This window comes from Oncorhynchus mykiss, chromosome 23, assembly GCF_057628025.1.
Source record: "Oncorhynchus mykiss isolate SJ-2025 chromosome 23, ASM5762802v1, whole genome shotgun sequence".
Taxonomy (NCBI): Eukaryota; Metazoa; Chordata; class Actinopteri; order Salmoniformes; family Salmonidae; genus Oncorhynchus; species Oncorhynchus mykiss.
Genome location: NC_143044.1, coordinates 8,554 through 23,516, shown reverse-complemented (window position 1 = coordinate 23,516; position 14,963 = coordinate 8,554). Strand labels below are relative to the sequence as shown.

The 14,963-nt window shown below is 44.5% G+C and overlaps 1 protein-coding gene, 1 long non-coding RNA gene and 1 pseudogene across 6 annotated transcripts; 1 reads left to right on the top strand and 2 right to left on the bottom strand.

Annotated features, from left to right (window-relative positions):
- Window positions 1–3,296: 3,296 nt before the first annotated feature.
- Window positions 3,297–8,380, bottom strand: LOC110506844 (uncharacterized; annotated as a pseudogene). The gene is made up of 8 exons (XR_016490841.1): window positions 7,877–8,380; window positions 7,574–7,786; window positions 7,162–7,486; window positions 6,162–6,486; window positions 5,162–5,486; window positions 4,383–4,486; window positions 4,199–4,282; window positions 3,297–3,938 (listed from the first exon to the last, which is right to left on the bottom strand). The product of XR_016490841.1 is annotated as an uncharacterized LOC110506844 (transcript).
- Window positions 8,381–8,765: 385 nt separating this feature from the next.
- Window positions 8,766–13,425, bottom strand: LOC149972448 (uncharacterized). Of its 4 annotated transcripts, none has more exons than XM_090216505.1 (6): window positions 10,794–10,962; window positions 10,598–10,704; window positions 10,424–10,507; window positions 9,785–9,963; window positions 9,188–9,639; window positions 8,766–9,059 (listed from the first exon to the last, which is right to left on the bottom strand). In XM_090216505.1, the coding sequence occupies exons 2-6, from the start codon at window positions 10,632–10,634 to the stop codon at window positions 8,870–8,872; spliced, it is 942 nt and encodes a 313-aa protein (XP_090072631.1). In that variant the 5' UTR covers window positions 10,635–10,704; window positions 10,794–10,962; the 3' UTR covers window positions 8,766–8,869. The 4 variants fall into 4 exon arrangements, 2 of the variants coding, with proteins under 2 accessions (XP_090072631.1, XP_090072632.1); XM_090216506.1 differs by having other exon boundaries at window positions 8,780–9,029; XR_016490839.1 differs by lacking the exons at window positions 8,766–9,059; window positions 9,188–9,639; window positions 9,785–9,963 and adding exons at window positions 11,061–11,151; window positions 11,235–11,693; window positions 13,041–13,425 and having other exon boundaries at window positions 10,234–10,507.
- Window positions 13,426–13,505: 80 nt separating this feature from the next.
- LOC149972447 (uncharacterized) lies at window positions 13,506–14,731 on the top strand. Its single transcript, XR_016490842.1, has 2 exons — window positions 13,506–13,792; window positions 14,171–14,731. It is a non-coding gene; the product is annotated as an uncharacterized LOC149972447 (long non-coding RNA).
- Window positions 14,732–14,963: the final 232 nt, after the last annotated feature.

Genomic DNA, 14,963 nt, shown 5'->3' with positions numbered 1-14,963 from the left:
TATTTTGTGGAAAAGTAGTTATTTCTGTAGTTCAATTGCTGCAATGCTGAAAATTGTCCACAAGTGTACCTACTATCATCTAGTTTGAACAGTTCTGTATAAAATGTACTTCCAGTGCAACCAAACACGATTTTAGACCTTGTTTTGAGGAAAAGTGGTTATTTCTGTAGTTCAATTGCTGCAATCTGCTGAAAATTGTCCACAAGTGTACCTACTATCATCTAGTTTGAAAAGTTCTGTGTAAAATGTACTTCCAGTGCAACCAAACACGATTTTAGACCTTGTTTTGAGGAAAAGTGGTTATTTCTGTAGTTCAATTGCTGCAATTTGCTGAAAATTGTCCACAAGTGTACCTACTATCATCTAGTTTGAACAGTTCTGTATATAAAATGTACTTCCAGTGCAACCAAACACGATTTTAGACCTTGTTTTGTGGAAAAGTGGTTATTTCTGTAGTTCAATTGCTGCAATTTGCTGAAAATTGTCCACAAGTGTACCTACTATCATCTAGTTTGAACAGTTCTGTATAAAATGTACTTCCAGTGCAACCAAACACGATTTTAGACCTTGTTTTGTGGAAAAGTGGTTATTTCTGTAGTTCAATTGCTGCAATTTGCTGAAAATTGTCCACAAGTGTACCTACTATCATCTAGTTTGAACAGTTCTGTATATAAAATGTACTTCCAGTGCAACCAAACACGATTTTAGACCTTGTTTTGTGGAAAAGTGGTTATTTCTGTAGTTCAATTGCTGCAATTTGCTGAAAATTGTCCACAAGTGTACCTACTATCATCTAGTTTGAACAGTTCTGTATAAAATGTACTTCCAGTGCAACCAAACACGATTTTAGACCTTGTTTTGAGGAAAAGTGGTTATTTCTGAAGTTCAATTGCTGCAATTTGCTGAAAATTGTCCACAAGTGTACCTACTATCATCTAGTTTGAACAGTTCTGTATAAAATGTACTTCCAGTGCAACCAAACACGATTTTAGACCTTGTTTTGAGGAAAAGTGGTTATTTCTGTAGTTCAATTGCTGCAATTTGCTGAAAATTGTCCACAAGTGTACCTACTATCATCTAGTTTGAACAGTTCTGTATAAAATGTACTTCCAGTGCAACCAAACACGATTTTAGACCTTGTTTTGAGGAAAAGTGGTTATTTCTGTAGTTCAATTGCTGCAATTTGCTGAAAATTGTCCACAAGTGTACCTACTATCATCTAGTTTGAACAGTTCTGTATAAAATGTACTTCCAGTGCAACCAAACACGATTTTAGACCTTGTTTTGAGGAAAAGTGGTTATTTCTGAAGTTCAATTGCTGCAATTTGCTGAAAATTGTCCACAAGTGTACCTACTATCATCTAGTTTGAACAGTTCTGTATAAAATGTACTTCCAGTGCAACCAAACACGATTTTAGACCTTGTTATGTGGAAAAGTGGTTATTTCTGAAGTTCAATTGCTGCAATTTGCTGAAAATTGTCCACAAGTGTACCTACTATCATCTAGTTTGAACAGTTCTGTATAAAATGTACTTCCAGTGCAACCAAACACGATTTTAGACCTTGTTATGTGGAAAAGTGGTTATTTCTGAAGTTCAATTGCTGCAATTTGCTGAAAATTGTCCACAAGTGTACCTACTATCATCTAGTTTGAACAGTTCTGTATAAAATGTACTTCCAGTGCAACCAAACACGATTTTAGACCTTGTTTTATGGAAAAGTGGTTATATTTGTAGTTAAATTGCTGAAACCTGCTGAAAATTGTCCACAAGTGTACCTACTATCATCTAGTTTGAACAGTTCTGTATAAAATGTACTTCCAGTGCAACCAAACACGATTTTAGACCTTGTTTTATCGAAAAGTTGTTATTTCTGTAGTTCAATTGCTGCAACCTGCTGAAAATTGTCCACAAGTGTACCTACTATCATCTAGTTTGAACAGCTCTGTATAAAATGTACTTCCAGTGCAACCAAACACGATTTTAGACCTTGTTTTGTGGAAAAGTAGTTATTTCTGTAGTTCAATTGCTGCAATTTGCTGAAAATTGTCCACAAGTGTACCTACTATCATCTAGTTTGAAAAGTTCTGTGTAAAATGTACTTCTAGTGCAACCAAACACGATTTTAGACCTTGTTTTGAGGAAAAGTGGTTATTTCTGTAGTTCAATTGCTGCAATTTGCTGAAAATTGTCCACAAGTGTACCTACTATCATCTAGTTTGAAAAGTTCTGTGTAAAATGTACTTCCAGTGCAACCAAACACGATTTTAGACCTAGTTGAGGAAAAGTGGTTATTTCTGTAGTTCAATTGCTGCAATTTGCTGAAAATTGTCCACAAGTGTACCTACTATCATCTAGTTTGAACAGTTCTGTATGTAAAATGTACTTCCAGTGCAACCAAACACGATTTTAGACCTTGTTTTGTGGAAAAGTGGTTATTTCTGTAGTTCAATTGCTGCAACTTGCTGAAAATTGTCCACAAGTGTACCTACTATCATCTAGTTTGAACAGTTCTGTATAAAATGTACTTCCAGTGCAACCAAACACGATTTTAGACCTTGTTTTGTGGAAAAGTGGTTATTTCTGTAGTTCAATTGCTGCAATTTGCTGAAAATTGTCCACAAGTGTACCTACTATCATCTAGTTTGAACAGCTCTGTATAAAATGTACTTCCAGTGCAACCAAACACGATTTTAGACCTTGTTTTGTGGAAAAGTGGTTATTTCTGTAGTTCAATTGCTGCAATTTGCTGAAAATTGTCCACAAGTGTACCTACTATCATCTAGTTTGAACAGTTCTGTATAAAATGTACTTCCAGTGCAACCAAACACGATTTTAGACGTTTTGTTGAAAAGTGGTTACTTCTGTAGTTCAATTGCTGCAACCTGCTGAAAATTGTCCACAAGTGTACCTACTATCATCTAGTTTGAACAGTTATGTTTAAAACATTGTACACACATTATTTACATTAGGCGATGCTGGCCATTTCACATCGGTTACACTCACCCAAACTCACACGCATCCAGTGATCCGGGTAAATCACATCAGCCATTTTTCCCAGTTGAGCAACTCTTATTTCTGTTGCTGTTGTTAAATGGGAAACAGCACGTTAGTTGTGCAGGGCTTAACGATATTGATGGTTGTCGAAGACAACTGACAACTTATACTCAACTGGCTTAAGTGACAATTACATCGGTGTATGCTAGCTAACACACTTATTGACAACAATCATATGCCAAAGAGTAGCAGGTTTCTTATACCACAGGAAAACCAAGAAATGAAGAGCGACACCACGGCTGTATTTTAGGCTTTATGTTGATCTGCAATAGTATTGTGAAAAGACAGGACAGGAACACATCAGTCTCCAATGCATCTGACAAGTTGTTCTTTCTACACAGGAGCAAGGTAAAACACACATCCCCAATACATTGCTAGGTGCTTTGTGTTGACAGTACCAAAATACAACAACTCATGTACAAAAACTGCAACATAAAAGTTACAACGTGAAATCTCCTCTATTCCATTCAAACCGTATAGGACCAAACTACATCGTCCATGGACACCTAGGGGTCCGTGAAATTAAAAAGTATAATGAATGTATTCAGTACCACAAGATTTCCACTAACTTTACATACCATGTGGACTGAGGACTGCTCAAAACCTTATATGCAGTGGTTCCAGTATCCCAAAAAAAGGTTGAGAACCACTACTGAACAAAAGAACCGAACATATGTTTGCGGGGTTCAATGGATCCAACAAATTGCTGGCAGATATTTTCCCTCGAGACTAGCCTGTCTTTATGTACATTACAGACAACTATGCCATTCAGGCTCTCTTGGCCCATGCAAGCCCGTAGCCAAGTCTCTAACCTGCGGAGTGCACTGGAGTAGCAGCACGGCCAGGTGGTCTGGGGACAGCAAGGAGTCATCATGTCAGGTTCTCCGAGAGAGAAAGAAAGAGAGAAAGCACACTTAAATTCACAGAGGACAGGAAGAAGTACTCCAGATATAACAAACTGACCCTAGCCCCCCGACACAAACTACTGCAGCATAAATACTGGAGGCTGAGACAGGAGGGGTCAGGAGACACTGTGGCCCCATCCGAGGACACCCCGGGGACAGGGCCAAACAGGAAACCCCACCCACTTTGCCAAAGCACAGCCCACACCACTAGAGGGATATCTTCAACCACCAACTCACCATCCTGAGACAAGGCTGAGTATAGCCCACAAACCCTATTTGTATTTGCCAATTTGCAGGGCCGCGTTGAGTCCGAGAAGGCAACTGAAAAAGGAGATAAATAATTAGAGAAGATTGAAAAATGATAGCCATCGCCTAACGTTCATATGCATTTAATGTAGAGGCAGGAAAATAAAATAGTTACGTCCTCCTCGTCGAGCTGCTCTTCCGGAAGGTCAGGGTCCCCGCTGACATCCTGCAGCACTCTGCCAGTCTGCGAGTACAGGTACTCCACTCCGAGGAGTTCCCCTATAAAATAAAAAGCAGAGTAGAGAAGTGTTAATGGGATGTAATTAATGCAACTGATGTAAATGTTCATTCTCTTACTTGACTTACCTGTGTACTCGCTAGGCTTGGTGTAGTCCTTAACCTGTTCCTTGCCAAGCACCCTTTTGCTGCTAAGGTTAAGGATGCTTGCAATAAACAATGATCAACCACAGAAAAGTATTAATCCGCCAGTCTCTGAATTGTTTATTGCAAGCAAAAATATATAACCGTGAGCTTGCAGTTCCTACAACTTCCACACGATGTCGCCAATAACGTCATTTGTGCTGACAAAAATCCTTTGTGTAATGATTTGTCATTACACTGGCGGATTAATACTTTTCTGTGGTTGATCATTGTTTATTGCAAGCAAAAATATATAACCGTGAGCTTGCAGTTCCTACAACTTCCACACGATGTAGCCAATAACGTCATTTGTTTACAAAAACGTATTTGTCATTACACAAAGGATTTTTGTCAACGAAAATGACGTTATTGGCGACATCGTGTGGAAGTTGTAGGAACTGCAAGCTCACGGTTATATATTTTTGCTTGCAAATAAACAATGATCAACCACAGAAAAGTATTAATCCGCCAGTCTCTGAATTGTTGCAATAGCATGTATTTTTTTTACCAACACAAAAGGTCAAGTATAATTACCTCTGAATCAGAGGAGTGGTCAGGGTGAGGAGAACTGTGTCGACCAGGGGCCTCAGGAGAGCTTCCGTCTTCAGGGGCCGTGGGACTGGATGGCCCAGACCTGGGTGCGTCAGCGGGTTCCCCTGACAGAGGTGCCGCCGAGCTGGAGGACGGGGCGCTCACACGAGGGACATGAGGGATGTGGACTGTCTGGTCTACATCCTCCTCCTGAAAGCCCTCGTCGAGCTGCTCGACAGCTGCTCTTCCGGAAGGTCAGGGTCCCCGCTGACATCCTGCAGCACTCTGCCAGTCTGCGAGTACAGGTACTCCACTCCGAGGAGTTCCCCTATAAAATAAAAAGCAGAGTAGAGAAGTGTTAATGGGATGTAATTAATGCAACTGATGTAAATGTTCATTCTCTTACTTGACTTAACTGTGTACTCGCTAGGCTTGGTGTAGTCCTTAACCTGTTCCTTGCCAAGCACCCTTTTGCTGCTAAGGTTAAGGATGCTTGCAATAAACAATGATCAACCACAGAAAAGTATTAATCCGCCAGTCTCTGAATTGTTTATTGCAAGCAAAAATATATAACCGTGAGCTTGCAGTTCCTACAACTTCCACACGATGTCGCCAATAACGTCATTTGTGCTGACAAAAATCCTTTGTGTAATGATTTGTCATTACACTGGCGGATTAATACTTTTCTGTGGTTGATCATTGTTTATTGCAAGCAAAAATATATAACCGTGAGCTTGCAGTTCCTACAACTTCCACACGATGTAGCCAATAACGTCATTTGTTTACAAAAACGTATTTGTCATTACACAAAGGATTTTTGTCAACGAAAATGACGTTATTGGCGACATCGTGTGGAAGTTGTAGGAACTGCAAGCTCACGGTTATATATTTTTGCTTGCAAATAAACAATGATCAACCACAGAAAAGTATTAATCCGCCAGTCTCTGAATTGTTGCAATAGCATGTATTTTTTTTACCAACACAAAAGGTCAAGTATAATTACCTCTGAATCAGAGGAGTGGTCAGGGTGAGGAGAACTGTGTCGACCAGGGGCCTCAGGAGAGCTTCCGTCTTCAGGGGCCGTGGGACTGGATGGCCCAGACCTGGGTGCGTCAGCGGGTTCCCCTGACAGAGGTGCCGCCGAGCTGGAGGACGGGGCGCTCACACGAGGGACATGAGGGATGTGGACTGTCTGGTCTACATCCTCCTCCTGAAAGCCCTCGTCGAGCTGCTCGACAGCTGCTCTTCCGGAAGGTCAGGGTCCCCGCTGACATCCTGCAGCACTCTGCCAGTCTGCGAGTACAGGTACTCCACTCCGAGGAGTTCCCCTATAAAATAAAAAGCAGAGTAGAGAAGTGTTAATGGGATGTAATTAATGCAACTGATGTAAATGTTCATTCTCTTACTTGACTTAACTGTGTACTCGCTAGGCTTGGTGTAGTCCTTAACCTGTTCCTTGCCAAGCACCCTTTTGCTGCTAAGGTTAAGGATGCTTGCAATAAACAATGATCAACCACAGAAAAGTATTAATCCGCCAGTCTCTGAATTGTTTATTGCAAGCAAAAATATATAACCGTGAGCTTGCAGTTCCTACAACTTCCACACGATGTCGCCAATAACGTCATTTGTGCTGACAAAAATCCTTTGTGTAATGATTTGTCATTACACTGGCGGATTAATACTTTTCTGTGGTTGATCATTGTTTATTGCAAGCAAAAATATATAACCGTGAGCTTGCAGTTCCTACAACTTCCACACGATGTAGCCAATAACGTCATTTGTTTACAAAAACGTATTTGTCATTACACAAAGGATTTTTGTCAACGAAAATGACGTTATTGGCGACATCGTGTGGAAGTTGTAGGAACTGCAAGCTCACGGTTATATATTTTTGCTTGCAAATAAACAATGATCAACCACAGAAAAGTATTAATCCGCCAGTCTCTGAATTGTTGCAATAGCATGTATTTTTTTTACCAACACAAAAGGTCAAGTATAATTACCTCTGAATCAGAGGAGTGGTCAGGGTGAGGAGAACTGTGTCGACCAGGGGCCTCAGGAGAGCTTCCGTCTTCAGGGGCGGTGGGACTCGATGGCCCAGACCTGGGTGCGTCAGCGGGTTCCCCTGACAGAGGTGCCGCCGAGCTGGAGGACGGGGCGCTCACACGAGGGACATGAGGGATGTGGACTGTCTGGTCTACATCCTCCTCCTGAAAGCCCTCGTCGAGCTGCTCGACAGCTGCTCTTCCGGAAGGTCAGGGTCCCCGCTGACATCCTGCAGCACTCTGCCAGTCTGCGAGTACAGGTACTCCACTCCGAGGAGTTCCCCTATAAAATAAAAAGCAGAGTAGAGAAGTGTTAATGGGATGTAATTAATGCAACTGATGTAAATGTTCATTCTCTTACTTGACTTACCTGTGTACTCGCTAGGCTTGGTGTAGTCCTTAACCTGTTCCTTGCCAAGCACCCTTTTGCTGCTAAGGTTAAGGATGTGCTGCAGGTAGCCACTGTAGGAGAGCAGGGGCTTCCTGTTCTTCCCCTCCACTGCTGCCTGCGCACGGTCCTCGTTCCACCTCATCAGTCCATCCAACAGGAATGCCTGGAAATGCATTGCATTTGCCCTGGTACCTGAGAGAACAATGCACGATTAGGGTGGGAGAGCTGTTGCTGTTAACATTAAACAATAAGCATTACTTTAAGCTCCACAATGACAATTACCTGGGATGAACCGGTTGAGGTGGAGATGGAATGACTCCAAGGATGTGGAGCCCCGTGCGCAGCGATAAACCGGCAACATCACGCCGCCCTTGGTGATTTTGCCGGTCTCGGTGTACAGCTGTACACCGGGTGGGTCCTGTATGCAGTGGAGGTGGCGCCTCTGCTCTTTCCAGATCGCCTGGATGCGGATGGAGTCCAGCAACGGGATGCCCAGGGTGTCGACCCCCTTCTCGCTGTTGAAGGTCTCGAGGAGAAGGACTTCGGTCTCCGCGGCTCCACGCGTACGACGCCGACAGCAATCTCCTTCCTGCCGATCTTCCTCGAAACCTCTGCCTCGGTGAGGCCGACCATCCCGTGCTTCCCCTCCAGCTCAGACCTCTTGGCCTCCAGCAGTCGGCAGACATCGCCTGCATCCCACTCAAAGATGCAGGCTGACAGCTGCCGCATGAAGGGACCGTAGAGCTGGTGGCTCTCAGAGGTGACACCTGACGCGAACCGCCGCATCAGGTGTCAGATGTCCAGCCGAACCACCAGCTGGTCCCAGTCATTGTACATGGCAGCTGTCTTTGATCCGCCAAAGCTGGAGCAGCAGTCTCGGTCCACGTACATGAGCTGGGGGGGGCGCCACCCCGGCGAGCCGGTACCGTTCCATGAGACCAGCCGCCATGGGGAGCAGGCCCTCGCCCTCACCGGCAGTGAGGACACTGACGAGGACCTGCCCATGCTCGTTACCGACGTTGGTAACCCAGGCGGCTGTGTCTGCAGCGGTACCCGCAAGCTTTTTAGTCACCTGGAGACAAACACACAAAGACAGAAAGGTAAAGACATTATTTAAATATAGATATAAAAATAAATAAGACATGACTCATCTTCACATTTTTAAGTGAAAACTCACCTTCTTGGTAGAGTCCATCTTTAAGATGGACCCAAAGACGGAGGTGACCCTGGCCTTCACCTCGTCCAGCCGCGATAGCACGTCATGGCTGTAGACTGTCAGAAGCCAGACGGGTGAGGGCACCGGGGGCATCTCCGGTGGATCAGTGAACTGCCGCCCAATGCCAGAAACTGCTTGCACTCCCCGAGGTACCGTATACAACTACGCATCAAGGACTCGCTGTGACTTTCACACAGCTTGCTGTAGGTCTGTGACTCACTGGTCCCCAAAGTGCGCGACCTCAGCATCCTCACAACCCGCAGGTCACAGGACAGCCGAGAGAGTGAGTGAGAGTGAGTGTGAGAGTGAGAGAAAGCATATGAATGACATGCATTCATTTAACTTCATTACTAACTAACAAAACCTTGTGAACTTACTTGTATGTCAATATTGCTGGAAACTGGCAGCGATGCCGAGCGTCCAGCTGACTGACAAGGTCCCGTGACCTCCCCGCGACCTTCTTCTTACACCGGCCGCATTCCAGGTACTCAGTGGCCATGAGATACCAGCGGTCGATGTCCAAGACCCTCCGGATGGTCTTGTAGAGCCCAGCCTTGCACAGTGTGCCTCTGCACCCAGACTGGGGACATGCCAGCTTGTATGCCCATATACGTACGGGCATCCAAAGGAACAGCTGACATGCGAAGAAGGGGTCGGGGGATGCGGGTGGCTGATTGTAGATCGGCCGTGGTTGGGGAGGGTTCCACCACGTGACCAGGTCAGTGGTGAGTGTCGACCTCCCAAAGCTGTTCCTGGTGAACAGCGTGCGGCCGATCCACTGCTGCTGCTCCTTGGTGAGAGATGAACGCCAACTCTCTGGAAGCAGCAGCTGAGTGAGAGGAGAGAGTGATGGGGGAGAAGGGATGGTAATGTTTCAGAGAAACAGACAGGGAGAGAGTATGCAGGAGACAAGACAACTGTGTCCAATGTTTAATATCTTAACAATGTGGAGTAATTACAGTTGATGAATTTACCTCAGCACTTTCTGAGGCGGGCCTTGGAGGCAGGAAGGACTGCCGGGGCAAATCCTCCTCTTCGCTCCGCCCTAGTAGGGCAGGAGCAGGGGCCGGGTCAGGAACCGGGGCAGGGACCGGGGCTCGGTCATTTGGAGGCAGAGGCCGAGGGAGCGATGGGTGGAGCTGTAGGGATACGGCTTTTGCAGTGACACAGAAATAAATAGGTTAAATGAATGAATAAATGCTTCCATGAATGAACAGAGAAAGTTAATAGCACAATTCCAACATGCCCAGATGAATATCAATCAGTGATAGGATGTAACAAAATAATTAAATGAGTGTTGGTCAAGTTTGAGTGTAAAACTTACATGAAATTAGTGATTAAAATGGAAAATAGAAAGTCATACAGGATGACAGCTACATGATGACAGGATGACAGCCACAACATACAGGATGACAGCTACAGTGGCAAGGTAAGATAATTAATAGTGCATACATGCAGTGACTCTCCTCTAAAACCCAGATGACTCTTACCAATACATTTCCTTGGGCTGATGATAGGGAAAAATATTTAAAACACTAATAGATGTCAGCAAAAACTTGAACTGAATAATTATCAAATGTCCTATGTCAATTAATAGTGATGTAAAAACATACATGTGTCTATGTCAGCAGCTGCTTTGACCAGCTCTGCGTCTGATATATCGGTTGGTGGCAGTGCTGGTCGAGGGAAAGACACCCCTATATCACGTGGAGAGAGAAAGGATTGTGAGCTACACAGCTTATCGAAACATTTTTATTTTTATCTTACATGTGAAACTAGACACTCACCTTGAACTGCAGGCTGAGAAGCAATGAGTTTCTTCATCTTCGCCTGCAGTTCACCTGGGGCGAGAGAGCGCCTTGAAAGGAACGCAGAGATCGCAGGACCAAGAGGCCTTTGAAAACAAAACAGCAAATATGTCACCATTTCCAACTGTGTGGAACAAGTAGAATTATATTTTCCTTTAAGATATGTAACACTTACGTAAGCCGCACTGTTGGGCCGGGTGTTACTGGCGGGGATGGTGTTGGCTGCGGCGTGCCCGGCCACAGCAGCTACCCCCTCCTGGTCTCTGCGCTGAATGTAATCAATCAAGGCTGCCATCGCACTCCCAGGATAACGGGGTGTCTGCGTCCTCATGCTCCTGACATATCTGTGTGAGACACAGCAGAGGGAACATTTCAGATGTAAAATGGTGCATAAAAAACACTGACATGAACATAGAAAACACAAAAGACGCTCGCCCCTTACTTTATCCTGTCTGCACCCGTAGCCTCATACAGGTCCTGCAGCGTGTCCCACTTGTACTTCCCAATGCCGACAAGGGCCTTGCCCTCCTGGCCTGAAATCAGCACGTGAACCAATTAACTGTCAGAGCAAAAGAGTTACATCTTACATACAATGAGAAGAATTAAACAAACTCACCTGGCTGGGAGGACAGGACTTTAGCTTCCTCATGTGCCCGGTTGAACCTGACCATCTCAGCGAAGGCCGGATAGGCGTGCGAGTCAAGGCGTCCTTGTTGGCCATCAGGGGATGCTGGGAAACACTGCGCTCTCGCTCCCTCTCCTTCTGATGCACCGTTACCAGGTGCATCATGTAGCCCACGTCGTTCTCCATCATCCACTTGAAGATCTGACCCCGGTACTTGCCGAACTGAACCGTGCACCGGCTTAGGACGACCATCTCTGCAACGGGGTCACCTCCCTAGGAGACGACACGGGCTCGAGCCTCTGCTTCCACTTCCTCCCACTTCTTAGCCCTCACAGGAGGGCCCTGGGCACCAGAAGCAGGGGGGCCGTCAGCGGCCACTTTAACTGCCTGCGGTGTGGCCTTGAGGACCAACTCCTGTGAAGGCGTGAACCGGAAAGTAGGATTTTCCATCTTAGGAGGCAAGAAAAATACTATTATCATGACTGAGGAGTGCAGTGACAAGTAACAGCATAACAGTATTAGATACATATAAAGGAACTTACGTTTGCTTGATAAGTCTGCTAGGAGGAGGACAGCAGTGAGGGGGGGGGGGGGTATAGAACGATATCAGTGGTGTGGAGGGGGGTGCCGGGTTAGGTTGATTATTAGCTCATATGCAGTTAAATTCAGTTTAGTTAAAATCATAGAAAGCCACGTTTGCCCCAATGACAATCATGTTGTCACATATCATACAATGCATCCAACTACATACACTTCAGACGCATGCCATCAAAAAACGAAGATAAATAGACAATTAAACAGTATACAATTCCAAGTTTGAGTTGATATAGATGTTAGCTAAGGTTTTATAGGGTTGTTAGCAGTCAAATAAACTTTTGCGTTTTTGTAAACCTTGTTTACAGTAGCTAGCGATTTACAGATGTTGTTAAATTACACAGTTCGGGTAACTCCTGTAGTCAAACAATTCGGTTGGCTAGACGAGTTATTGTCATAAATCACCACATTTTACTAGTTGATTATTTTCATTTCTTTGCTATATATATATATATATATATATATACACATCGAATATTATCCATTTCTGTCAGAAAAATATTTGATAGACAATGCTAACTTGCCTGCCCACAGCATGCAGCATACTATAGCTACAGTAGCTAGCGATCTACAGATGTTGTTAAATTACACAGTTCGGGTAGCCTCTGTAGTAAAAAAAAAAATGCGGTTGGCTAAAGGTGTTAATGTCATATTTCATCACATTTATAGTCCTTAATGTGGATTTCTTTGCAAATTAAGCGAAATTACCACGTGAGTGCGGCTGGGGCCGAGAGATAAAACATAAACAAGCAAAATGGAGTACCGTGATTGATGGACAGTCCAGCATGCATCAGCTATGTAGCCACGTGATCAGTGTCCAGGGGCCAGCGGTGGGCGGGGCAGAGAAGCATGACTGGCGAGTATTATCCAGGTTAAGAAAACTGGCTGGCTGTGCAGAAGGTAAAGGCCGCTAGCAGTGGCTAACAATGACTAAATAGCTTGTAGCTAGTTAGCTTCTGGAGGTTCTTCAATGTGTTCTAAAGTAAATATTTGGTCCGGTGAGTGGTTGGGACGCGTTGAGTCAGACGGTTAGCAGGCCTGTGCTAACAAGCTAACAGTTAGTAGGCCGGGGCTTAACAAGGTAGTTAGCGGACCGGGGCTAAACAAGCTAGCAGTTAGCAGGCCGAATTAGCAAGCAAGGAGATAGCAAGGGCTAGAAAGTTAGCCTTTGGGGACGTCGCGATGGGCTGAGTCTGTTTATACCTCTTCATGCGGTGACATCGATAGACCGGTCGTGGGTCCGGATATTGTAGCCCAGGAGTATGCTTCGGTGGTAGCACATGGGCTCTGGCCGGGCTAGCTTCAAAGCTAAATGGATGGAAACGCTAGCCAGGAGTAATCATCCGGGGTTGCAGTTAGCTAGTTGTGAAGACCCAGCTGAAAATGTTCCGTTTGCGGTGGGAATCCGCTGGTAATCCGGGGATAAAAAAATAAATAATAATAGGTCCGCTATGCTCTGGTTAGAGTCGCGTTGTTCGAACTGGCGAGAGCTTTCCGCGCTGAAGACCGCTAGCGATGGTTTGCTGGTAGTTAGTTAGCTGCTGGTCGTCGCTTCCAACAAAACTAATGACCTGCAGTGGATCAAACCATTGTGAGGCAAAGGGCGGGGGTCGCAATCTTTTGAAACTTAAAAACGCGCTATTAAGTGTCTATCATCAGCATAAGTGCTTTCATTGCGTTCATTCATATTATTGAAATTACATAGATATGTTTACAGTGATATATTGGGGGGGGAAATCATATTTTTCCAAGGATAGGGGGTCGTGTCCCCCCTGGGATTTCTTTCTATGCACGTGATATCTCCTCACTCACGTGGTTGATTGAAGAACTGATTTGTGATGATGACAATTACCATATAAATTCAAAGATGAAGATGGAGGGATGACTAGAAACGATTCAGTTGACCGTTTTATGTGTGGATTAATTGTCGGAGTAGAGGAATTTGTGTAATTCAGGTAAAACAATAACGCAATGTTTATATCACAGGACAAATTAGCTAGCGGGTTAACTCGCTAAATTGCCATATGTGTTTCAAGCTTTTCGGCCTGTCCCCAATTTAATGCCATTGGTCACATATTTTGTTTTGATATTTTAACCTGCGTGTCTTTATCGCGTCTGCAAGCACGCAGCTGGTATGTTTATAATGAACTTTATCTTTCGAAAATGGAAATTGTGAGTTTTGAGGTCTTGTGGTGGCTTACTACTTTGTCCCGCTTACCATCGCGTTTTTGTCCATTTGGGATCCTGTGTATGCGGTAGATTTTTGCCGTGTTTGCGTCCACTTGGGGAATGGGAGATACGGGTCCTGAAACTTTTTTTTTTGTTGTTTCCAGTGATTTGTGTCCTCCGCTGCAAGTTGGTGTAACTGGTCCACCCAGAACACGACTGTAATCCTGATATATTGAGGTAAGTGATGGGGTGATCCTGGAAATGAGTCACTAGTTCTGTGTGTAAATGGGCCCGTTTGTTATTGTATAGAATGCTGTTTAAGTCTATTTTCTATTGTATACTGGGTTTCCCCAATGTAGTGTTTTTTGTCAAATGTGCAAGTGATTATACACATATGACATTTGGAGTGTAGAGTGAAATGGAGTCTAAAACTGGAGTGGAGGTCTTGCTGTATGAGTTTGAAATGCATTTTCTTGGTCTGAAGTGGGTCATTTTGGTGGTTGGGGGCTTGGTACTGTATTTAGCTTGGATGAGGATGTCTTTGAGGCTCTTATTCCTCCTAAATGCTGAGATTATTCTATACGGCTGGAGGGGTGTGTATGCCTGTTGGTTGATGGAAAAATTGTGTTTGAACACCTGATGTAACGGTCTGATCCTATGTGAGAATGTAGTAACTAGGGGGATGAGGATTGTCTGCTGCTCAGAAGGGGAATGAGAGGAGGAAAGAAGATTGTGGTTCCGAGGGGGGTCAATTTCAAAATCTGTTCTAGGAGGGTTATGATTAGGATTAGGGGTAGGGTTAGCGGTGGGGTTTTGGTTAGGGTTAGCGTTAGTGGTTGGATTATGGTTATGGACAGGAGCAGGATACGAACCCGAATTAGGGTAAGGGTTAAGGTTAGGGTTGTGGTCAGGGTTGAAATCAGGGGAAGCGGAGGATTTGGAAATGTCTCTGGAACC